The sequence below is a fragment of the Lagenorhynchus albirostris genome, chromosome 2 (genome assembly GCF_949774975.1).
Source record: "Lagenorhynchus albirostris chromosome 2, mLagAlb1.1, whole genome shotgun sequence".
NCBI lineage: Eukaryota > Metazoa > Chordata > Mammalia > Artiodactyla > Delphinidae > Lagenorhynchus > Lagenorhynchus albirostris.
Genome location: NC_083096.1, coordinates 51,618,482 through 51,643,186, shown reverse-complemented (window position 1 = coordinate 51,643,186; position 24,705 = coordinate 51,618,482). Strand labels below are relative to the sequence as shown.

The 24,705-nt window shown below is 44.0% G+C and overlaps 1 protein-coding gene across 1 annotated transcript in view; it reads right to left on the bottom strand.

Moving 5' to 3' along the window:
- The window catches only part of LOC132515412 (quinone oxidoreductase-like protein 2), a 37,469-nt gene that overhangs the window by 7,583 nt on the left and 5,181 nt on the right, over positions 1 to 24,705 (bottom strand). Inside the window, 6 exon segments of the mRNA XM_060141840.1 lie at positions 348 to 457; positions 1,606 to 1,664; positions 3,311 to 3,407; positions 5,496 to 5,604; positions 5,688 to 5,769; positions 5,772 to 5,958. Coding sequence (XP_059997823.1) covers positions 348 to 457; positions 1,606 to 1,664; positions 3,311 to 3,407; positions 5,496 to 5,604; positions 5,688 to 5,769; positions 5,772 to 5,958 — 644 coding nt within the window.

The following is a 24,705-nucleotide window of genomic DNA, read 5'->3' as shown; positions in this document are numbered from 1 at the left end:
TACCACAGGCCTCCATTAAAACCAGAGTGAAGCGAGTTTAAATAAACCAGCTGGCTAAAATGTAAAGTTTTCTAGGAGGTGATATCCAGAGGAGTCAGACTTGAGGGACAGATTTCTCCAAATACATGTTGGCCAAGTTCTCAGTCTACCATTCCCTCTCAGACAAAAGGATATCCCCACTGTCACCAGACTCCAATCTTGGGTCACTCGCTACCTTCCTTCGGCCTTTCCTCAGATAGACATGAGGTAAGGGTCAGGGAAAGGAAAGGAAGGGGCAAGGTCTTGGTGGACACTTCTGGTATCAGAGAAGGTACCATCTAGCCCTCTATTGTCTACACAGTTCTCACCCAGGCTGGGTATGGGCCTGACGCTCCAAGGCCAAAGTAGCAGTGCCATAAGATACCGGCAGGGCAGCAGCTTCTCGGAGGGGGACCCTTTCTGGAATTTGCCACAGTGCCTATAAAAGAGATAACAGTGACTTAGAGATTAAGCACCTGTACCTTTTCATAGAGGCTGCTCAATATATATATTATGATTTGATTTGCAAAGGGCAACACATGTCAGGAACCAAGCCCAGTGGAAGTCAAGACCAAGCGAGCAGTGGCCAAGTTCAAGACTTGGGTGCATCATTCTTCGAAAATCCTAAGGCTGGCATCTGGATCAGGAAGGAACCAGCTTACAGAGGAGGTAACACAGGCCACTGTAGTATAATGAGTGAACTGGACGGTATAAAAATTTTACCTCACATAAAGCTGTTTTTTAAAAAAGTGTACAGTTCACCACTAGTGGGCATCATTCACATCCTGCACAAACATAGCCCACCCCACGCCCACCCTCGCTGGCAACGTTCCCAGGACTCTCTCTTTCACAAGCTTGATGTGGGGAAGAAACCCATTATATCCAGCTCAATGCCCCAAACCAGTTTTTCTACCAAAACCCCCTAACTATGGTCCACTTGGAGAGCCAGTCAGTTGCTCCGGGGCTCAGAAAACAAAATGCCCTCTTCATTAAACCACTCTACACAAACAAACCTCTGTGCAAGTGTTGTCACACCGATATAAAAAAGGGGTTTAGGGCTACCCTGGTGGCACAGTGGTTGAGAGTCCACCTGCCGATGAAGGGGACACGGGTTCGCGTCCCGGTCTGGGAAGATCCCACATGCCGCGGAGCCACTAGGCCCATGGCCGCTAAGCCTATGTGTCCGGAGCCTGTGCTCCGCAACAGGGGAGGCCACAACATGAGAGGCCCACATACCGCAAAAAAAAAAGAAAAAAAGAAAAGAAAAGAAAAGAAGAAGACTAATATGAATTAGAATTCCAATGTTCATTTCTTTCACATGAGACTGAAACTTGAGAATTCTCTATCCTCTCAGTAACTAAAAATCCAGGTGCTGCCTTTTATTAGTAATAAAATATTTAACGAAGCCAGGAACTTCCACAAACTTCCTTCCCTCAATTCAGAATTAGTTTCTCCCTGCTCCGTCTCGTTTTCCCTTTGGTGTCTGCTGGCAAAGTCCAGGAGAAGCAAGACCCTTTGGCTACAAATGAGGTTAGCACATTTCTCATAGTAACCCACACATCAATTCCCTAGATTCAACTAATTTACCTCTTTCACCGTGCTGACATCTGTGACTGTCTCCAATACTGTCCCAGAAAACTCCATTCCTAAAACAAATAGTTTAAAGATTATCTGTAAAGCCCAGCACAAGAGAGATGAGAAAACCCTGATCAACAGGCCGTCCTATGAGTAATCTGGACCTGAGAGGGTTTGTGTTCTCCCGACCCAGGAAGAAGGGTAAGAGTGTTGTACCCAAAGCACGGGAAAGTGAACTAAGATTTCGTGATAACAACCTAAAAAGCTATAGTAGTCCCATTCTTACCGTGACACAAATGAAAATTTTAAGAATGGGCGAAAGCACAGAGAATCATGGGTACACAAGTACTTTTGACTTTGATCACTGGGGCCTCGGGTTCCTATAGCACCTCAATGACAAATTCATCATATTGTATTTATCTGTTTCCATGTCTCCTCTTCTGAACTATGAGGCCCTCGAGGACATGAACTATATTTATTCACATAGTACTTGGCTCAGTTGGATGAATTGGTGTTGTCTGCCCTTTCCTCTTCTACCTCCAAATTTCTGAATTTAATTATCATACATTTCCCACTTGAGCCGCCAGAAGAATAACTCAATTGAGTATGACATCTTCCCCCATCCAGCATTTCAACAAATACAAACAGAGGGAAATGGTTCCAATTGTTGAGACTTAACCAAGTACCCTAAGGCCAAAACACAGCAACTGTTTTGCAATCACTGTATCCCTAATAGTATATATCTGTATAAAATATACATGTACTGTATATTTACAGTATATAACTGTATATTACTTATATATATATATACAGATACATACTAAACTATACTTATATCTCTTTTAATAAATTTCAGCAACAAAAATCAGTCATTGGTCCACATATTCAGGATCTAAATGTAATCAGATCGGGCATAATGCAAATCAGAGAGCAGGCTGCTAAGAAATGTATAAACTGTTTCTTTCTGATCCTCTGGTATTAGGTTTCTTTGGGAATGTATTCATGAGGACTGAGAGTTTTAGCTGCAACCAGATGTTTATGATCCTTCAGGGTAAAAACAAAATTGAGGCACTGTCAAGGAATGAAAGGGAATGACTACGGCCAATGATGGTTCTGATCAGGATTCTGGTGAGTATAATGATATGTAAAATTGTATTTGTTCGTTTACGCATTTTTAAAGTATTTATTGAGGGGTGGATGAAATAAGTGAAGGGGATTAAGAGGTACAAATCTTCAGTTGTAAAATAAAAAGCCACAGGGATGTAATATATAGCATAAGGATATGGTCAATAATATTGTAATAACTTTGTATGGGACACATGGTTACTGGACTTACCATAGTGATCATTTCATAATGTATGCAAATGTCACATCACTATGTAGTGCACATGAAACTAACATAACATTGTACATCAACTATATTTCAATCAATCAATACATCAAGTATTTATTGAGCATCTACTATGAGCCAGATACAAGAGTACTAATGGGGCTGGGGGTGGGGGGAGGGAAATAATGTTGAGCAAGACAGTAATAGAACCTTCCCTCACAGCACTTGCAATCTAGTGATTCTAATTAGTAGTGAGGCTGACATATCTAAGACACCACTGACAGCAGGCAGACACTGCCATCGTAGTGCCCAAGATGAAGCACATGGTTCTGAAAACACTCTATATCTTATTTTTTTGAAGCAGTCACTTGGCCCCTTCATACTCACCGGGTGTGAAGGGAAGTTGGGGCCTTTCCTGATACTGATCACGACAGGCCAAAATATCAGCAAAGTTAACCCCACAGAAATGGACATCAACTCTGACCTGCAAAGGAAATAGAGCAAAAAGGCAGAGGAGTACACATCTCTGGAAACAAAGTTCATTCAATTATACCATAATATTTACTGAATTTACTGAATGACTACTATATGCCAGGTACTGAACTAAGTACAAGTGTACATTCATGAGGCAGAATGGACAAGGTCCCTGACCTCATGGAGCTAAGAGTATAGCAGAGAAGACAGACATTAACCAAATAATTATGAGGATTTATGTGTTAAATTACAACTCCTACACAAAATATTAAGATAGAGATATACGGTGCCACGAAAGCACATAATGGGGAGATTTGACCTTTGGGGGAAATCAAGAGAATCCCCTGTGAAAGTAACACTTGACCTAAGAACCGCTAGGAGTTAACTATTCAAAATAGGGGGGTAGGGAGCCTGGCACAGACAAAAGCAATGGCATGTGCAAAGGCCCGGTGGTGGGGACAAAAGAAAAAACAGCTTAGTGCACAAAGAATAGAAAAAGATGGGGCTAGAGAGCAAGGCCCACAGCATCTGAGGGTTTGTAGGGTTTGCTGAGGATCTTAATCTTTAGCGTAGGAACAGTGGAAGCCATTATAAGATTTTAAGCAAAGGGTAACATGATCAGCTGTTTTGGGAATCAGGAATTCTAGAAGCTAGAACAGGATTCCCCAGCTTATGTGTTTCATGACAGACCTAGAGCAGAGACAGGCCTGCAGCAATTTCTCTAGACCTTGTTAAGCAGTGGTTCTCAAAGTGTGGTCCCCAGATCACCAGCTTCAGTGTCACCTGGCAACTTGTTAGACATCCAAATTCTCAGCCCCCGACCTACTGAATCAGAAACTCTGGGGACAAAGCCCAGCAATCTGTTTTGACAAGGTAATTCTGATGCAGCCTGGAGTTAAAGAACTACTGTCATAGACCAACCCAACTCAACAGGGCTTGGAATCACAGGAGGAAATGAAGGCTGAGAGATAGAATCGGTGACATTCATTTATATATTTGTTTGTTTACATTTCCCATATCATACAGAGGTGACCTTATTTATGAGAAGATACTTTATGGGCAAAATGGATTCATTCAACAATACTTTAAGCATCTGCCACATACCTATGTAGGGATTTAACATTAAATTTAACGTTAAATCCTATGGGGATTTAACGATGGATAAATTCTCATAGTCCCAGCTCTCAGGAGCTAATATCTGACACAGCAGTCCGGACAAATAACAGAACAAAGGAGCCCAGCCCTCAAGCCTATGCACATTGTGTGCTTGACACAGTTGCTGACATGTACAGCACCTATAAATCCTCAAGCCACTCCACCTTGATTCAAGGTGAACATCTTTCAGCATGTGAACCCCAGGAAGCAGACTGGCTGCTGTCCTGCGCTCACCCAAATAATCTATGTAGTCACAGGGTCCGTGTTAGTGACACTTCAGGGCTGCAGTCACATTTCTCCCTCTCACCAGCGGTCCCCAACCCTGAGACTCACTGCCTGCTTCACCTTGTCAGAGGTTCTCATTCTCCACGCCAGGTGACAGTGTTACCAAGGTGATCAACAGGCAAAGCCCAAGTGGCTACCCCATTTTCCACCACCCTAAATGTGGGTAAATGCCCACAACCCTAATATAACCCCACCCACCCCAAATCACTGCAGTACACCAGGGGAGGGAACAAGGCACATTATCATGTAAATAGCGTTAGCGGGCTGGCTGTGGGGGAGGAGGGAGGGCAGAGAATTAGATGCTGATATTGAAGAAGAGGAAGCAAAGCATGGGGTCCATTTATCTGTGCTAAATCAATAACTTGCAGGTGGTTATGCAAAGTCGTGTGCAAATCAGAATTCTCTGTTTCTAAGGCAACAGCTCTGGGGACTTCTACATTTGTGTTCTGGGGAACAGTCTTCCTTTTGCGCTTCGGCCTTTTTGTGACCCCAGAAAGGGCCTTTCTAGAAGCCCAGCACGAAGTTGCGCTCCAGTCTCGCGGGCGCCCCTTAGCTGAGCACTCGGGAACTCAGTTCCGGTCGGGAGCCCGCGGAGCTTGGGTGGTGGCCGCGGAGAAGGGGCGTCTAGGGGGTCCCGGGGCCAGGCCAGTCACCCTACCTCGCGGGGCCGGAGATGGCGGGGGACCGCCTCCTCAAAGGCCAGGGGCTGCTTCAACTCGGCGCCCAGCGCGGCGCGGTAGTGCCTGCCGCAGCCCTGCCCGGCCCTCCTACAACGCAGAACAAAGGCTCGGGTTACTGGGGGCGAGCCGGTTAACGCCTTTGGAGGTTCTGTGGTGAGTCAGGGCCGCACCTGCAGAGCCACGCCCGAGGCAAGCACAGTCGCCACGCCGACGCCGACGCCAGGGCCCCGCGCAAGTGTCGACAGAGGGGGAGGTCCGAGCGCGGCAGGAAGAGCAGGACGCCGCCCGCCCCGCCCCGGCCGCCGGGGACTCGCGACCCGACCCAGGCTGGCGGCAGCGGCCGGGACCGCGCCACGGGCCAGTCCCACCCGCGGGGGTGCCGCGCTTCTGCCGGGCGCCCGGGCCCCCTGGTCCCCCGGGGCCCCCTGCAGGTGGAGCCCACTGTGGAGTTGGGGACGGGGATGGAGGAAGATGAGTAAATAGAAACAGATCCCCGGAGATTAACCTTTGTTGGCATTCTTTGTAGCAAGTTCAGGAGACTTTAAAAACCACACTTGGCGGTTCTTATACAGAGAACAAACTAGTGGTTAATAGTGGAAGGGGGGGGTGAGAGGAGGGGCAAGATAAGGGAAGGAGATGAAGAGGTTCAGACTACTAGGTATAAAATAAATAAGATGCAAAGATGTAATGTACAGCACAAGGAATACCGCCAATACACCTTTAAATGGAGTATAATCTAGAAAAATATTGAATCACTGTGTTGTACACCTGAAACTAATATAACATTGTAAATCAACTACTTCAATAAGACAATGTATAAATAAATAATTAGGGGTTGGGGGGGTCCTCTGCATGTGTGAAATCCTAAATGCATAAAGGCTTTAATGTCTACCTTCAACATCCTATTAGGATTCAATTCTTGTTATTAATTTTCTCACACTTACTGGACCACTTACTTACACTAAAACTGTACAGTTACTAGCAATCCAATGTTAAATGATGCTACGGGAATCCAAAGAGTACTTCCAATTAAAGTCAGGCCAAAACACCTATGTTCTGCGTGACACATAGTAGATGCTCAACAATTGATTCAAGGACAGTGTACCTGGGTGAACAGGTACACTCTGGGAAAACTGAAAACATAACAGTATAATCTGTGAAAAATTGTAAAACTGGGTAGGTCTCTGTTGCAACAGTAGCCAAATATTTATATACTAGCAATATAAAAGAATGTTATCCTGGGAAGAATGTTTCACTTGACAGATAGCTTTTAAAGACAGTCTGGTACTTCCCTGGTGGCGCAGTGGTTAAGAATCCGCCTGCCAGGGCTTCCCTGGTGGCGCAGTGGTTGAGAATCTGCCTGCTAATGCAGGGGACACGGGTTTGAGCCCTGGTCTGGGAGCATCCCACATGCCGCGGAGCAACTAGGCCCTTGAGCCACAACTACTGAGCCTGCGCGTCTGGAGCCTGTGCTCCGCAACAAGAGAGGCGGCGATAATGAGAGGCCCGCGCACCGCGATGAAGAGTGGCCCCCGCTTGCCACAACTAGAGAAAGACCTCGCACAGAAACGAAGACCCAACACAGCAAAAATAAATTAATTAATTAATAAATTAAATTAATCCTACCCCCAACATCTAAAAACAAAAAAGAATCCGCCTGCCAATGCAGTGGACACGGGTTCGAGCCCTGGTCTGGGAGGATCCCACATGCTGCAGAGCAACTAAGCCCATGTGCCACAACTACTGAGCCTGCACTCTAGAGCCTGTGAGCCACAACTACTGAGCCCACGTGCTGCAGCTACTGAAAGCCGTGCTTCTAGAGCCCGTGTCGCACAAGAGAAGCCACCTCAATGAAAAGCCTGCACACCGCAACAGAGTAGCCCCTGCTCACAGCAACTAGAGAAAGCCTGCATGAAGCAAAGAAGACCCAACACAGCCAAAAATAAATAAATAAATTTATTTTTTTAAAAAAAAAGGTCTGATATCTTTAAAAAGACATCTGGTCAGGGAATTCCCTGGCAGTACAGTGGTTATGACTCCATGCTTCCACTTCAGGTGGCCAGGGTTCAATCCCTGGTGGGGGGACTATTGTAAGATCCCACAAGCCTCCAGGCATAGCCAAAAAAAAAAAAAAAAAGATATCTGGTCAAAGAGTGTATAGCTTCTGAGGTTCAAGCCCAACTCTACCACCTATTTGTATGGCTTTGGCAATCCTCATGGCTGTGGAACCCAGTTCCTCCTCCATAAAGTGAAAGCATTGGGCAGAATAATCCCTCAGTTGCTAAATTCTGTTTCTATTTTTTTGATGGAAACAATAGTCCAAGATAGCATAGAATTATGGAATGATCCAGAATGGAATAAAGGAAAAATGGAAAGCAAAAATGAAGTAGGAATGAATTTCTGAAATCATGACCTAAAGGCTTTGGTGGGAAAGGAATTCAAAAACCAGTTTCCCACCACAGGTATGTAGGAGAGGTCACCATTATCTTAAGAGCACGCACAGGGAATTTGAAGTCATTTTAGCCCCACCTCCCTCAGGAAGAAACTGGGCAGAAGAGGAACACGGACTAGAAGGTGAGAAGGTGGAAAATATTATCTTCCATGAAACACTTTGCAAACTCTTAAGTCATTAGGTACATAAAATCAAACCAGGAATAGTGGAGAAATATGAACATTATCATCATCAAAATCAACATTCTGGTTGCCAAATAAGAGTGAGCAACAAGAAATCTCAAGTTTATGAAGTATGAAACCAATATTGATCTGGGGATGAAATGAGTTGTTACATGTGGAAAACGTTTTGTAAAATATTAAGTTTTTATACAAGATATAAAGCAAGCAAATTTTTTTATTAAGTATAGTTGGTTTACATAAAGGGAACAATTTTTAATTGAGCTCCTTGAAAGCAACAACCATTTCTTAATCTCCTTTATGTTTGCAGTACTTTGCACAATGCCACACTTTTAGGCACTTAATACATGCTTATCGCTGAATTGTTGAATGAGCAGTCGGTTACCTAGTATCAATTTTCCAGATAATTGGAAGTATCTCTAAGCATCAGGTTTTTGATTGTTGATTAATTATTTTTATGGAAATTTTTTCTATTGTCATTTTCATAATATCTTTGTTATTCTCAGGGCATATGAAAATCAGTGAGTTTGGAGAAATCTATCAATACTGCATTCTACATTTATAACAGTATCTGAAGAAAATAGCAAAAGGCCCTTTAAGAAGAATCTTGGAGGGAGATGAAAGTATCTTAGGTAATTGAGGTGATTTTAAGCACTTATATGCAAAATAACTTTCACTTTTCCAAAGAACTTCAAAGGTAAGTGACAAGGCATTTAATAGTAGCTGCTATAGTAGCAAAAGAAGCATTTTAGCTGATCCATCAAATTGCTGCCACCACATCATACTGTCTAGTTTTTGTTATCATTTCTGGTTATTTTGTTTTATGTGGGGTAAGGTAGGAAAGTGAAGAGGAAGAACAAAATTTGAGTCCTGGCGGAGAATAAGACCAAGCAAACTAAATCCGAAATGATCACTCCTCTGTAAAGAAAGAATCTCTAACTGCCCTACAAACCAGTTTGAGGGCTCGTTAGGAAGTAAAAGAGTAACGGATGACTCTTCCTGCTGGTACAGCTCACATGAAGAGATAATATTTAACATCCAGAAGCTGCTGGAGGGCTGAGGGTGGAGAGCTGAATACACAAACAGCTATGTTTTCACAGAATAATAGACAAACAGTATATAAACAATATAAATACCATGCAGGACTGTGCTGAAAATGTAAAAGTAGCCCCCCACAGTTACAATGCTTTATCCAATAGTTTGTCAGTGCCTTGAGAATAGAGACCGTGTGTCTCAGTAGCCCAGTTGACCACTACATCTAGCACACAGCAGATACTCAGTACATTAGGAAGTTAGGAAGCCAGGGGTCCCTCACGCTGTGTGGGAGAGCTACCAGCACATTACAATTCAAAGCCACAGCCAAAAATGTTAAGGGGTCTTGCACCTACTTTCTTGCCGAAGTATACAGCTGCCGGGCATGACCTGATCCTTTTTTCTGACTAGTTCAGTATTGCCATTATAGATACATTATTATCTTCTACCAAAAAAGATGTCTCCCAAGAGTCTTGAGGTGCGTTGTAGTTTGCCTTTTCATTGAATTCCCCCAGATAGCTCTTTCTGACTGTTGCAGTTGCAGTTAACTTTTTTTTTTTTTTTTTTTTTTGCGGTACGCGGGCCTCTCACCGCTGTGGCCTCTCCCGTTGCGGAGCACAGGCTCCGGACGCGCAGGCTCAGCGGCCATGGCTCACGGGCCCAACCGCTCCGCGGCATGTGGGATCTTCCCAGACCAGAGCACGAACCCGTGTCCCCTGCATCGGCAGGCGGACTCTCAACCACTGTGCCACTGGGGAAGCCCGCAGTTAACTTTTATCAACCTCAGAGATGGACTTTGGCCATTGGTATATGTGGGACATATTAACCTTCTAGTCTATTCCAAGAACTGTGTAAGATTTGCTACATAACTTATTTGCTCCAACGCTCATGGAATCATAGAATTTCAGAGCTGGGATTGCTCGTCAAGATAATCTAAGCAAAGTGCTTCATTTACAAGTGAGAAAGCAGAGGCTCAGAGAGATTGGCCCAAGGTCACGGTGAGGGTTAGTGGCTGAAGTAGCATTAGGATCTGTTAGGATCTGGCTTTCCTGATTTCTTGTTCGATTCCCTTTCTATCGAGCTCTTTGGATTTCACTCAACACTATACAAAACAATAATATTTCACATTTTCATAGTACATCACAGGTTTCAAATCACCGTCACCCAAATTGCTCATCCTGCCAGTGATGAGAGTGATAATAATTATTGTTACAACTAGCACTTATTGGTAACTTACAACAAACAAGTTACTAAGTGCTTTTGCATTATTTTATTAGTCCTCACAATAGTCCTATTACTAGGATACTATTATTTTCACTCTTATAGATCGGGAATGCAGACTTAAGGAAGTTAAGTAACTTTCCCAAGGCCACACAGCTAGGAAATGGAGCAGTTTAGAAGCCTCCTAATTGCCTGATGCCAGAGCCCGGCCACCCACTGTGCCCTCCCTCACAAACGCCTTCTGCAGCAGACAAAGAAGGTATTGTACCGTACATTTTAAAGCCATGCTTTTTTGCTTGTAGTTTTAAGTTTAATTTTATAGGAATTTTACAGTAGTTCAAGCCTAGAAAATAGATGAATTCCCCGAAGAGAAGAATAGAGAGAAAGCAGCCTCCAGGGATGCCTGCAGTTAAGACCCAAGAGCAGGAAGAAAAGTTAACACATAATTAGGAGTACTACCCTATTCCTTATAGCCACAAACTTGAAAATGTATTGATTTCATTTAAATTTAAAGTATAGTGTGTAAGATTAAAACTATGATTATGTAAAGTAGTTTTCACACACACACATTCACATCTACACACACACACACACACACACACACACACACACACACATATGCGCGCGAATAAGATTTTAATGAAACAAAGTGCTGACTGGGTTGCAGGTACCAGCAGGCATTTGGGCTAAATTCCTGGCACCCAGATGGACTCAGTTGGAAGCAGTGGTGACCTGAACAATGTCTGCCATGGCCTCCAAAACTAATCACCAATATTTGATGCAGGAATCTATTTTCCATCTTAAGCCATCATTATGGAACCAATTTACAAGTTCCCAAGCAGTCTGGCAACTTTATGAAGCCTTTCCAACCCCACCTCCTCCAGAGAGAACAAACCCTTCCCTTCCACATGTTCCCTCCCAAGAATTTCATAAACCTGGATTAGCTCACTAATCTCACTGTTCAGGTGGTATTTATCTGTTTATCCCAACAGCTAAGCTGTGAGCACTGTGGATGGTTCCGATGATAACATATTGAAGAGACAATAATTTAGGCCTTGGAATCAGATGTACCTATGCTGGATTCCTGGCTTAGCCACTCAGTCATTGTGACCTTGGGAAAGTTATTTAACCTCTCTGAGCATCCATTTTTTCACCTATAAAACAAGCATAATAATAGCTGTGAGAATTGAACAAGATAAGCCAGTACATTGCAGCCCTCAACAAATGGCATCTCTTATTATGAAGACAGTCCCTGCCCAGCTAGTGGAGAAAGGCACACAAAAAATACGCTTCTAAGGGAATTCCCTAGCAGTCCAGTGGTTAGGACTCTGCACTTCCACTCCAGGGGGCACGAGTTCGATCCTTGGTCGGGGAGCTAAAATCCCAGAAGCCACATGACATGGCCAAAAAAATATAGGCTTCTAAAATGCCTGTGAAATGTCCTATGATAGGGGGCTGCAAAGGGGGCTGTGAGAGCACAGAGAAGGTCAACCTACCCCACTTGGAGAGCATCATTTTAAGAAAGTCTCCCAGAAGAGGGGTGAGGAAGAATTAGCCAGACAGAGGGCACAGCTAAACGTGTCCCAGGCAAAGGAGTGTGTGAGAGAGAACATGACATGCTCAAGGAATTATAGGTGGTCAGTTATGATGGAAGTTACGCTTTAAGTTGGAGAATGGTGAGGGATGAGACTGGAGAAGAAGATGGTGGTGTAGAAAGAGCGTAGGTATTGGAATCAGACAGTGAGGAATCCCAGCTTCACCACGTTCCAGCCAAATATCCTCAACCAAGTGACCTCTTTCTGAGTCTCGGTTTTCCCATTTGTAAAATGATTGTGATTCCATGAACTAGTGTATGTAAAGTGCCTGGCACAGAATGTACATTTTTTTTAATGATAGCAGGAATTATTTATCGCTGTTTATCTAGGACGAGCTTAGTTGTTGGCCATTTCGATTGAGTCGATGGAAAGATGAATGAATGGGTAAATTCATTCACTTATTAATATTAGTATTTATTAGACACCATCCTGGTGGCAGACACTGTTCTAGTCACTGGGGATACAGTAGTGAACAAAACAGACAAAAATCCTTGCCCTACTGGGACTTGCAGTTCATGAACTGAGATGGAAAGGGGGCCACTGGTGTCTGTGAGGGGACAGTCTACTTCATAGCCCATGTGGCTCCAAAGTTATCTGATAAAACGCTAATAAACTGACAAAGCGAGTTTCCAAGTTTCCAAGAGGTCTAGATGTGAGTCCCACCTCCTAACAAGGAGGAGGCTCTTGTCCCCTCCCTTAATTGCTTCTCACTTATCAACCCCCAGCTTCCTGTTGTGATCCAGGGAAACTGGTGAGTTGTGTTGTTTGGCAGGAAGAAATGTCAAGGAGGGCTCAATTCATTCTTGGGCTCTAAGTCTAAAGTGGTGGCAAGAGGAAATAGGAAAGCAGCTCACACAAAAAGGCTATGGAGAGGGAGATTTGCCTATCTCAGCAGCCCGTGATAAGTGAGCTCAAATGCCTTGTGATGTGTGGAGGTTTTATTTCCATAGCAGGATAATCATATTCACATGTGTATATCTCATTACAAAAGGGTTCCCCAGGAGATTTCATTTAATTCTCAGAAGGGCTCTACAAGGTAGGAATTAACCCCATTTAATCCCATCCTTTTCCTTTAAATTAACTCCTCCTGTCCTCCTGTATATAACTACACCCAAGCTTCAATCATAAACAAAACAACAAAAATCTTTGTTCATCTCTCATCCCTCTCTAACCAAAACCCTATTCATCTCCTCCTAACAGCCAAGTCCACTGAACATTAAGAATATGCTTGTTAGATAGAACTACCATATGATCCAGCAATTCCACTCCTAAATATGTACTCAGAAAAAACAAAAACACTAATTGGAAAAGATACATGCACCCCAATATTCATAGCAGCACTATTTACAATAGCCAACATATGTAAGCAACCCAAGTGTCCATCAACAGATGAATGAATAAAAAAGATGTATAGTGGAATATTACTCAGCCATAAAAAGCATGAAATTCTGCCATTTGCAGCACCGTGGATAGATCTAGAGAATATTATGTTTAGTGAAATAAGTCAGATAGAGAAAGACAGATACTGTATGATATCACTTATATGTGCAATCTAAAAAGTAAAACAAACCAGTGAATATAATAAGAAACAGATTCACAGATAGAGTGAGCAAACTAGCATTCATTGGTGGAGGGAAGGAAGGGAGAAGGGGCACGGTAGGGGGAGGGGATTAAGAGGTACAAACTACCATGTATAATATAAATCAGCTACAAGGATTTTTTAAATAACTTTATTTATTAATTTTTGGCTGCGTTGGGTCTTTGTTGCTGTGTGCAGGCTTTCTCTAGTTGCAGTGAGCAGGGGCTGCTCTTCATTGCGTTGCACGGGCTTCTCATTGCAGTGGCTTCTCTTGTTGCAGAGCACGGGCTCTAGGCGCGCGGGCTTCAGTAGTTGTGGCTCGTGGGCTTAGTTGCTCCGTGGCATGGGGGATCTTCCCGAACCAGGGCTCGAACCCTTGTCCCCTGCATTGGCAGGCGGATTCTTAACCACTGCGCCACCAGGGAAGCCCTACAAGGATATATTTTACAAAGAATTATAGCCATTATCTTGTAGTAACTTTTAATGGAGTATAATCTGTAAAAATACTGAATTACTATGCTGTCCATCTGAAACCCATATAATATTGTAAATCAACTATTCCTCAATAATAATGATAATAATATAAGGAATATGCTCAGTGACTCCGCTGCTCTCCTTCCATTCACTCTCCACTGTGCTCTTCCCCTAAATGCCACTGGTCCAATGGATGCTTGCCAGTCAGTCCCCATTGCAGCTGGCCTCTTGCAGCATTTGAAGCCAGTCTCTGCTGGTTCTCCTCCTACTTCTCAGTCCACTCCCCAGGCTTGTTCTTAGATTCCTTTCCTCTGCCACTTCTTTAATGTTGTCAGCCAGGGTTCTTTCTACCATCCTTCTCTCTCTCTCCCTCTCTTTCTCTCTAAGTGAACTATCTTTTTTCTTCAAAATCCTGCCCCCCCCAAAAAAAAAAAATCCTGCCCAAGCTCCTGATTTGGGAGCCCTTCCCTAACCATAGTCTCACCACTTCTCACCTTGTCATTCTTCTCTCCCACCTCCAAAACATACACAGTCCCCTCCTCCCATTTTCCCGGGAACTCTTCTGCAGCTTCAGTAAAGCACATCCCACATTGTGTTGTGCCGGTGCATGGGTCTGTCTCTGCAGGAGATTACACAAAACTGCAGGGTGGAGCCAGTGACTTCTCCATTTATGCATTCTCGGTGCCTGGCACAGGGCCTGGCACATGGTAGACAATAAGATTCAGAGGCGTTTTGCAAATTCTCAAGAATCAAACAACTAGGAAGTGAAAAGACAGGACCTCAACCGTAGTCTTCTGACTTTAAAAGATATAGTCTCTCTGCCTCAGCACAGAAAAGAACCATGTTCCAAGTATTTTACCGTAAGTGCCTCAACCCCAGCAATTTATATATAACAAAGGGCAAGGTGGCAGGAAGGATTTCCTTTTCCCCACAAACACTGCCCCAGCTACCAGGTGTGGAAGGATTGTTTGGTATTTGTAGCCTTCCTTTTGCAAACTCCAGGATGAGAAGAAGGAAGAAAAAATAAAACCCACCTCCTTTCTCTTCCTCCCAGTGGACAATCACCCCCATCACTTCCCTTTCGAGCCGGGAGGCAGGAAGCCTATCCTAGCTCATGAAATTCCCCACTTGAGAGGAGTAGGGGGTGACTTAATAAGACACTTTGTGGCTGGGCCAGCCCTGAGTATGATCGCTGCCATCCTGAAGTAATGCTCCCGAGGAAACCTTCAGAAGGTGGTCACAGATATACCTAGGAGGAAAGAAACTTCCCCTTTCCTCAGGAATAAACAAGGTTTCTAGGGAGATGCTCTGAAATCAGACTATGTGTGCATTTGCCAATTACAAGCTCAAGTTCCACCCAAATACACACAATCAAAGGCTTTCCCAAGGCCGGCATTACACACACAGGGCCCTCCTGCTGTTTGGGCAGCATTTTAGTACTGCAGTGAAGCAAGATAAATGTCATCAAAGCAGCAAGGTAAAGACGGACCCATCCAGCAGTGCCTTTTCCAGACCTGATGACTCACTTTGCCTTGTCTTTTATAATGTCGCAGTCTGAGAGGGGGAGAAGGAAATGAAGAGGAAAAGAGTGGGCTGTGTTGTACATGTAATTTGTTTCCCCTTTTCAGACAGCTTTTTAATGAGCTTTCTCATCAAGGGCTCTGTGAGCCTATGCTTAAAGTTTTCCGGACAAGCAAATGAGCAGGACTGAAATCAGATGGCATCAGGCCAGCACCTCATGTTTTGTTTTAAAGATATAGTAAGGGGGTGGGGTAGTATGAAAGAAAACATTGCTATTTGTGAGAAGAGAGATTTGATAACTCTTTTTTTTTTTTTTTTTTTTTTTTGCGTACACGGGCCTCTCCCGTTGCGGAACACAGGCTCCGGACGCGCAGGCTCAGTGGCCATGGCTCACGGGCCCAGCCGCTCCGCGGCACGTGGGATCTTCCTGGACCGGGGCGCGAACCTGTGTCCCCTGCATCGGCAGGCGGACTCTCAACCACTGCGCCACCAGGGAAGCCTTGATAACTCTTTAGTCCAAGATAATTTGGAAATGAATGTTGTGGTTTTCCCCACTCCTCATGAAAATTCTAATGTTCATCAGTTATTAGAATATTAGTGTATATCTGTGATAGCATTTCTCTGTTCAGTCGGTTCCCATGGAGAGAAGTAACTGTCCTGTGCTATCCTAACCCTGGGTTCATATTTCTGATAAGGTACTCATCACATTGCATCAGAGATAATGTACCCTCTAGGCTCTGATCCCCCATGGCATAGGCACTCAACCTCACCTAGCCTCCTTTATATTTCCATGGTCCAACACAGTGTCCAGACACATAGACACTCAATAAATGTGATTTTACCATTTAAGTGAATTCATTAGGTGCTGTTAGTACATGAAAAAGTACATAAACTAATTAGACCTAAGTACTAGGCTGAAAATCAGAGTAATTTATCACCTTGCAAGGTTCAACAAACATTTTAATGTGCTAACAGCCCCTAATTAAAGCGGCAGCCTTCAACTGAAATTTTCAAGAGGATAGAAAAAAAGTACAGTCAGCCCTCTTTATCCATGGGTTCCGCATCTCCAGATATGGAGGCAGACTGTACCACATCAGTTTATATAAGGGCCATGAGCATCCGTGGATTTTGGTATCCACTGGGGGTGCTGGAAGCAATTCTCCCCTCTCCCACTCCCCCAGGATACCAAGGGATGACTGTACTGATAGGGATTCAGAGATACAATTTTTTCTTTTTATCATTGATGGATGTTATTTGGTTTCTGAGTAGGAATTAGCTCCTTCACAATAGAGAAAATGATGTGGGTTTTGCTCTGTTTATCTTTCTAGTGAGTTTGCTTAACAAAGCATAAGTATAGAATGCAGGAAAGCAGTTTCTAGCTGTTGCCTATGCTTGAACTAGTTGTCCTGTAATCCTTCCCTCTGCTTGTATGGCATAAGGCGTGCCTCACTTGTGGTGATTCCAGGTACCTCCAGAGATGATATACTGATATACATGAACAGTCTGACACAGTGTTGGCCACAGAGTGTGTGCTCAATAAAAAACAGTCACCCATTGCTGGGCAAAAAAGAGGAGAGGGGCTACCCTCCATTAGATTGGAGAATAGATATCAAGGTAACACAATCCTCCCTAAAACATTTTCTCAGTGGTCTAGCTAAAAATGCTGCTGACTGTTTTTGTGTTTCCTGGACTGCATTTCATACCAGAGGTCTAGGCTATCTCTGTGTCTCCCTCTTTCTCACTCATGTCCATACTTGAATAGTCAGCAAGGAGTCAGTGATCCATCCCTACAAGCAGAAGAATGAGACTGGGTGTTCTCAGACTACATATCTGGAACATTTTCTTTGATGGGCATCACTTAGTCAGTATTTCACAAAGTATGGTCTGTGGACTGTGCATCAGATGCCTGAAGGTGCTGAGTAGAAGGACTGGTCTCCCAGCTGGCGTGGCATCCTGGCATCTGTCATTTTATTAGGCTCCCCCATGGATTCTGCTTCCTGCAGAAGTTCAAGAGCATCTGGCCTTGGCTTCTGACGTAGCGGCACCTTGGATCACTAGAGGGCACCCTGGAACAACATTTTCCCCAGGCTTCAGGCTTTCTGCCAACCGACCAGGGCTGTGGCGTCCTCATACTTCTGGGCTACAGTTTCCAGGCCCATCCTGGAACCACAGTTTCCTTTAAGAAACAATCCATTGCCACATCACCAAATATGTCTACCATGCATTTCCACCATGGCGCTGTAATAAATTCATTTCTAAAGAAAAAATTAGACTTTAAGTCATCCTTGTGTATATTCATTAAACACAAATTGTGAACAACATTAGGTATTGAAAGGATTGATAAAAGAAGTCATATTTCCTACTCTCAAGAAAAATGTGGGAAAGATAGGCATAAATACGAAATCATTTGAAAATAATTAAATAATGGTAAATTAATTTTCAAATTAGTAAAAAAGAGAATAAATTACTAAATGTCACACAAACAGATGCCAGTATATGCACAAACGAGGAACTCCACCGGTGGCCCTGAGTTGACTGGGAAAACTGCGCACCGGGATCCCTGGGAAGGCATCATGGAAGAGGAGAAGCGGGGTCCAGGGTGGCCCAAGTACAACACATGTCGTTTGAATTCAGGGCTCTTCCTCGTGTCTCAGCAGACAAATAAACAGGCAAACACGAATCTGGGAAGGACCACTGGGACTTCTTTTGTCATGTTGGCATAATGCCCATTTATTCAACGAATCCCTGTGGGGCACTACCACGTGTCAGGCATTGGCCGTGCACTGGGGAGAAAACAGTGGGCAAGACAGACACCTTAGTGCTGCCCTTGGGTGTTTACCATCCAGCAGGGAGACGAATGAACGGGTAATTACAAAGTAGTGTGTAAGTGATAGGTTTAGTAGGAGGTTTGTGGGAGCTCATAGGGGAGAAACCTAACTCCAAGTCGTGGTGGTGAAGGAAGGCTTCCTGGGATAGAAATGTTCAATGAAAGAACTTAAAGAATGAGTTAGGAGCAGCAACAAAAGGATGTTTGAAAGTTGGGGAAGAGAAGAAGCAGATATTTGAGGAACCGAAAGAAATTCAGTAGAGAATTCAACTGGGGGAGTTGGGAAGAGAGGGAGGGCAAGGGAAATGTGCTAAACAGTGTTGGGGGAGCAGTGCAAGCCGAGGCCAGCGAGTGAGGAGCCTTGTAAACCTTAATGGGGATATGTGGACATTATCCTAAGGGTACTGGGGAGCCATTGAAGGATTATGAGCAGGGGTAGTGCCACGATCAGATCTGCATTTTAGGAGGCTCTGCCTGTGCCAGGGCCACTGTTAATAAGCCAGTAAAGAATCAGTCTCTCCCTTTAACTGGATCTCTCCAATTTCCTTCCTCCATCCCCAGTCACCAGCTCCCCAGGAAAGCCTTTAAAAGCAGAGGTCTCTTTTTAAGGTCAGCTTCACAGGCCAGATAGCAGAGGAGACAGGAACAGCCCAAGAGGTGTGATTGTCACAAGCTGGACTGCTCTTCTCGGTGTACCCTGTGGTCCTCACAAAAGGTAATCTCCGGCAAAGTAGACAGGGAGGCAGGGTCACGCTGGATTGAAAGGGGGAGTGGTCTGAACACCATTTCCTTGGCTGGACACCTTAAGCAACACCCTTGAACTGGTTAAAGGCAGTACAGAGGAAAAACAACAAACTTGTGAATGGTGTAGAAAATTTATGCAAAATGTACAAAGGCCTTATCTACCTAGGCAACTGCTGTTTTATTATGCTTATTACTGACTTAGGACTTTGGCTTGACCTGCACATCAAAACTCTTAATCAGGCCTCTCATCCTTATCTGCGTGGTAGCCAAGAGGCAGGTGGTGGCAGTAAATCGTAATGACTAGAAGTAGCATAACACTGAGGCAGCTGCTTGAACTTTCCAGTTCAAGTCCAGTGCCATGATTGTTTGCCTACAGAATAATGAGCTTTGTTTCTGGTTTTGTTTTTTTAACCAGCCACTCAGGTCCCTCCCAAAGCATCCTGCACTATATCCTTATTTCCTAAAATGGAGGTTGTACTGGGAACAGCCCTTCGAGTAATACAGGTTCCTCAATTCCAGCCTCTGTGACAGGGAGGCCTCATGCTCAGTTTCCTTTCCTTCAGAGTAAGGAAGAGTCTGTGTGCAGGGCCTGGAGCCTCTGGGCACAAAAATAGACTATCTGAGCGTTTGGATTTTCCTTTCCTGACAGTGAACTTACTCAGGAAGAAGCACTTAAACAAGACTTTTTTTTTCCTCTGTGTTTTTTCAAAAAACACATTTAATGGGGGGAGCAAAATTGTTATGGAGAGAAGACTTTTCAGCCCCCTCTTCTTTGTTCCCTAAACAGGCTCAGGTGAAGCAGTCCTTTTGCCCTTAATTGCCTTTTCTGCCTGCACTCCCCACCTCCAGCCCACTCCCATCCCCCATCCCCACCCCCAGCAATCTTCCAGACCCCTTTGCTCAGCACCCACCAAGTCCTAAAATCCCCACCATCTCTTCCGTTGTTAGGCTTGTAACTGAGACTTCCCACACAGTGATATGAAGAGACATATGATTCAAGCATCCCCGTTTCAGAAATATTATTATAGTTGCAGGAAAAAAATAGGGGCCTGCTCCATGTCTGTCACCTGAAATAAACTCCTAGTTCCTTCCCTACTGCTCCCCAGATGCTCAGTTCTGAAGATGATTCCAGCTGATTTTGCCAGCCACCCGCAAGACTCCTAACCCCAGCTAGTGGCTGAGGGAGAGGGAAAAGAAAAAGGGGGCCTCCGAAGTCGGCCACCTCAGGGTATGTGAAACACATGCTTGTCACGTGGAGAAACATGTGCCAGGTAACCTCTAAGACTCCCTTGGGAATCCAAAGTTTGTGTCTCTTTGCAGAGCCCAGAACAGCCTGTCTGTTCTCCTCTCCCTGTTGTGTGCCTGGCGCTTCCCCAATGAGATATCTCCTGGAAAAGCTTTTCCTCTGAGGGGTGGGGAGCTTTTGTTCTCTGGGAAATATGGTACAGCTAATTAAGAGCATTGTCCTGGGAGGGGGAAGGTTTCAGAGACTGTTTCCACCAGGGGTGAGTGCCACTGCCTCTGATCACTGTCATGTTCCTCTTGATCTCTCTGCCCCGCTGGGCTAACCATTCTGGGGGGAGATTGTGATAATGCCCAACAAAATAAAAATAGATATGTGAAGTGAAATCTCCCTCTCTCTCTTTTTAAAAAAACATTTTCTCTGCAATGAATTGAGTTTCTATTACTAACTCATTTCAGAGAGGGACTCTCTGACAGTATGGTTTTTGACCCCTACCCATCTGGTAGAAGCTGGAGGTCCCAGGACTAAAGCCACATTCTGTCTCACCCCGTTTCCTACATAATAACACATAACACGCAAACATGCAGCTAAAGTAAAATTTCTAGCAACGATTTTGATTTAGCTGTTGGTTGTCAGTGTAGAAGTAGTTCGACAACTCTTAGTTCTTGATTTGAAAAACAAGAGTAGCATATTTCATGGCATTTATAGCAACAGCACCACAAAGGTCTCAATATCTCATATAAGCTGTGGTTGTCCCCATAGTGGCAAACCCAATTAGAATGGAATTTTGTGGAGGCAGCATTCTGCAGTTACCTAGTTTGCTCTCTCCGGATTCTAAAATTTGTATTCCTTAAATGTTACAAATATTTATTGAGCATTTACTATGTGCTCAGTGTTCTGGGGGCTTGTAATACATTAGGAAACAAAACAAGTACAGATTCTGGCCCTGTAGGGCTTATATTCTAGCCAGGGAAGATCAACAATAAACAAAACATAGTAAATAGATTATATATTGAAAGGTGATAAGTTCTTTGTGGAAGGAAAAGAAAAGTAGATCAGAGTAAGAGCAACCGGGAGAGCTGGGGTAAAGGAAATGGGCTGGTCAGAGTAGCCATGAGGAGGTCATTGAGAAGGTGGCACTTGAACAAGGACTTGATGGAGTTGTCCATGTGGATGCCTCTGGAGGACAGCTTTTCTGAAAGAAAGAAGAACCAGTGCAAGGGACCTGAGATGAGAATGTGCCTAGAGCAGCAAGGAGGCTACTGTGACTGGAGTAGCAGAGTACAGGAGGAGAGGGCAGACAGGTGGCAGGTTCTAGGTCAGCAGAGCCCTGAGTGCCAAGGTCAGAACTTTACCTTTTACTCTGAGTGAAAGAGGGAGCCACAGGAGGTTTGGGAGCAAAAGAATGAAATGATTAGACTTAAAATTTTAACGGAATCACCCTAGCTGCTTGGTAGAAAAAAGACTGTGTTAGGGTATCAGCAAAAGTGATGAATCCTAGATATATGAACACATGTTTTTTTCCTGGATGTATTTTGAAAGCAGTCAGAGCCAACAAGATTTGCTGATAGATTGGATGTGAGGTGTGACAATAAAAGTTAAGGATGTTGCCAAGGCTCTTGGCCTAAGCAAATGGAAGGAAGAAATAAGCATCACCTGAGAAAGGAAAGGCTACACCAGGGTCACCTGGGGTCCATTTGATCCGAGTAACTTTTTCTGCGTTCTTATCCAAGTGTGCAAATCAGAATCACATGGTGGCAAGTTTGCCGATTTCACTTACCCAAGCATCTCCGAGATTCTGCTTTAGTAGATCTGGAGTGGGGCTCAAAAATATGTTCGATGTACACTTTAGGTTGAGAACCACAGAATCGTAAAATAATATTTGGTGGGTTTTTCTGTTTAAAATTCTGGACTTTATAATGAAACAAATGAAAGGATTTATAGAAATTCTCCCACTCTCTGGGATGAACTACAGGTCCTCCTTTCCAAATTTATTTCGAATGAACTACCTCTAGCTTACAAAACAGTTAAAGCTTAAGCATACAGAAATGATTAATGATATAGAATGAAGCTGTGAGGTTAAATTTCGATCTTTTTCACTAGAAAATTGGTTATGAGATAGTTCTATCCTGAGTCTGTTTAGGTTCCTTTGATGCTTTTCTAGTGTGGGCTAAACATCAAGCCAATCGCCATCCCTCCAGCAACAAACAAGAAGATGGAACTCCCTGGTGGTCCAGTGGTTAGGACTCCGTGCTTTCACTGCTGTGGGCCCGGGTTTGATTCCTAGTCGGGGAACTAAGATCCCGCAAGCCCCACAGTGTGGCCAAAAGAAATAAAAAATTAAAAATAAACAAGACGACAAGGAGAGTATCTCTGGGGAAGTTGGGAGGATGGTTAAAAAGTGGCACGATGGTATCCTCAACTCAGACACTATACGTAAACATTAATCTAAAGGTAAAGGCTACAGATCCAGATTTTAAAAAACTGAGACTCGAGGAGGCCAAGTTCACTTGGTTACACGCAACTAACAATCCAGTGATAGGACTGGGCTTCAAAGCGACGAATCAAAGGCCCGAGTGGCTGGTTCCCAGGGTTGTCAGCACTTCCTTGTCACAATTGGTTCACCAAGAATTGGAATCCTTCAGTGAAAGGAAAAGTTGCATAATGAAGCAGTATTCAATGGGAACCTTCTATTCAGTCTGATTCCCAGCCGGATCATTCTTTTATCCTCGATCATTTTCTCCAACTATTTATTTCTGTGCAGTGATGGTGGGAACATTGACAACAAAATGGCACCTTCTTCCTCAGTTTTGCTGCTCCCTGTGTGGATGACTCACACCTGCTGATAGGAACGAGCCTCAGCTTCTGCATTCCCCGAGGAGTTGGAGGTGGATTTTAACTTGCCCTTGCCCTCCCTGTTGTCATGAAGACTGTCAGCTTAGTTCCGATTTAAAAAGAAAAACAGAAAGAAACAAAGCAAGTCCACAAACCTTTATTACTCAGCAGGTCACTAGAGGCAGAGGGAGAGCAGCTCAATTCTCCAGGCTCGTGTGGAGGGCCCAGTGCTGGCAGCTGAAAAGCCAGCTTTTGACTTGTAAAACAGTAGCTAAATTAGCGGCAGAGGCTCTTAAGCAGGGAGGACCGAGGGCTCTTCTTTTTGTGTTCAACCTTTACGCTAAAAATATTCTTTTTTACTGGGTGGAATATCCTCTTGATGACTTTTATTTGGGGGACACAAAGTCCTGGTCTTGTTGAAATCAAGCATTTATTTGACCTGAAAAGTAATGCTCACGTCCAATGATAGTATAGAACAAATGAATGTAATGTGCTGTTCTTATTACCAATAGGCTATGATTGTGAGTTGCTGTTTCCTTTACTCAGTAAGGATCATAGTCTGGCCCTTTCTTAGGCTTTTCCCCATCCCAGACATTCTGGAGGACAGACATTTGCACAACGGCTGGTCCAAGAATAAGGATTGTTCAGAGAGCAAATGTGAGTAGTTGCATGTGATTTAAACCCCTAACCTTATTTTCCTTACCACCTTGCTCTATGACACCAAGACAGAGACCCTTTGGCATAGGGATCTATGGAATCTATTTAAATGTAGCCAATCTTGGGAAATAACTTTCCCTGGAAGCAGGGCTCAGGTTACTTTCCCACTGTGTGGGAATATTTGACATTTACTTGCACACGCATTAAATGGCTAGTGATTGAGCATTTCTGCCTCTCTCCTGGAGTTGCTTTGGGATATTGGGAAAGGGGGCACAATTCAAGAGCAAATTGCTCTGATTAATATTGTATTTATAGTTCAGTCTATCAAGGTCATTTCCCTAGATGCCCGCCTTCCTTTATGAAGACAGAAATACTGTGTCAGTGCCTCTATCCCTAGAAGAGGCAGGAGGCCAGTGAGGAAGGCAAACAGTAATAAGAGTGGGATGCATATGTATTTATATACATATGTATACACACATACACATATTTGGCAATTTGGTGCCATGCATGTGTCTGGTCGAGCTTTTTCTCCTACTCTGAAACTTCTCTTAGGCCACCTTAGTTCCCTCTTCGACTGTTTCTTTGGAAACAAACCCACCTCTGTTAAATAATTTTATTCTGCTTCTATCTCTCCCCTGATAACTAAGCATCTGGTGGCACTACTTTCGTTATTAAAAACCAACTTTTAAATCACAAAAGTTTGTGGGGTCTGAACTAAGGTCTAGCTTCTATGACTCTGGGAGGGAAAGCACCCTCAGAACGCAGCCCTTCCCTTGAGCTGGATGAGTGAGATTACAGGTCTGTGACACTGGCAGAATGGAAGGCCCAG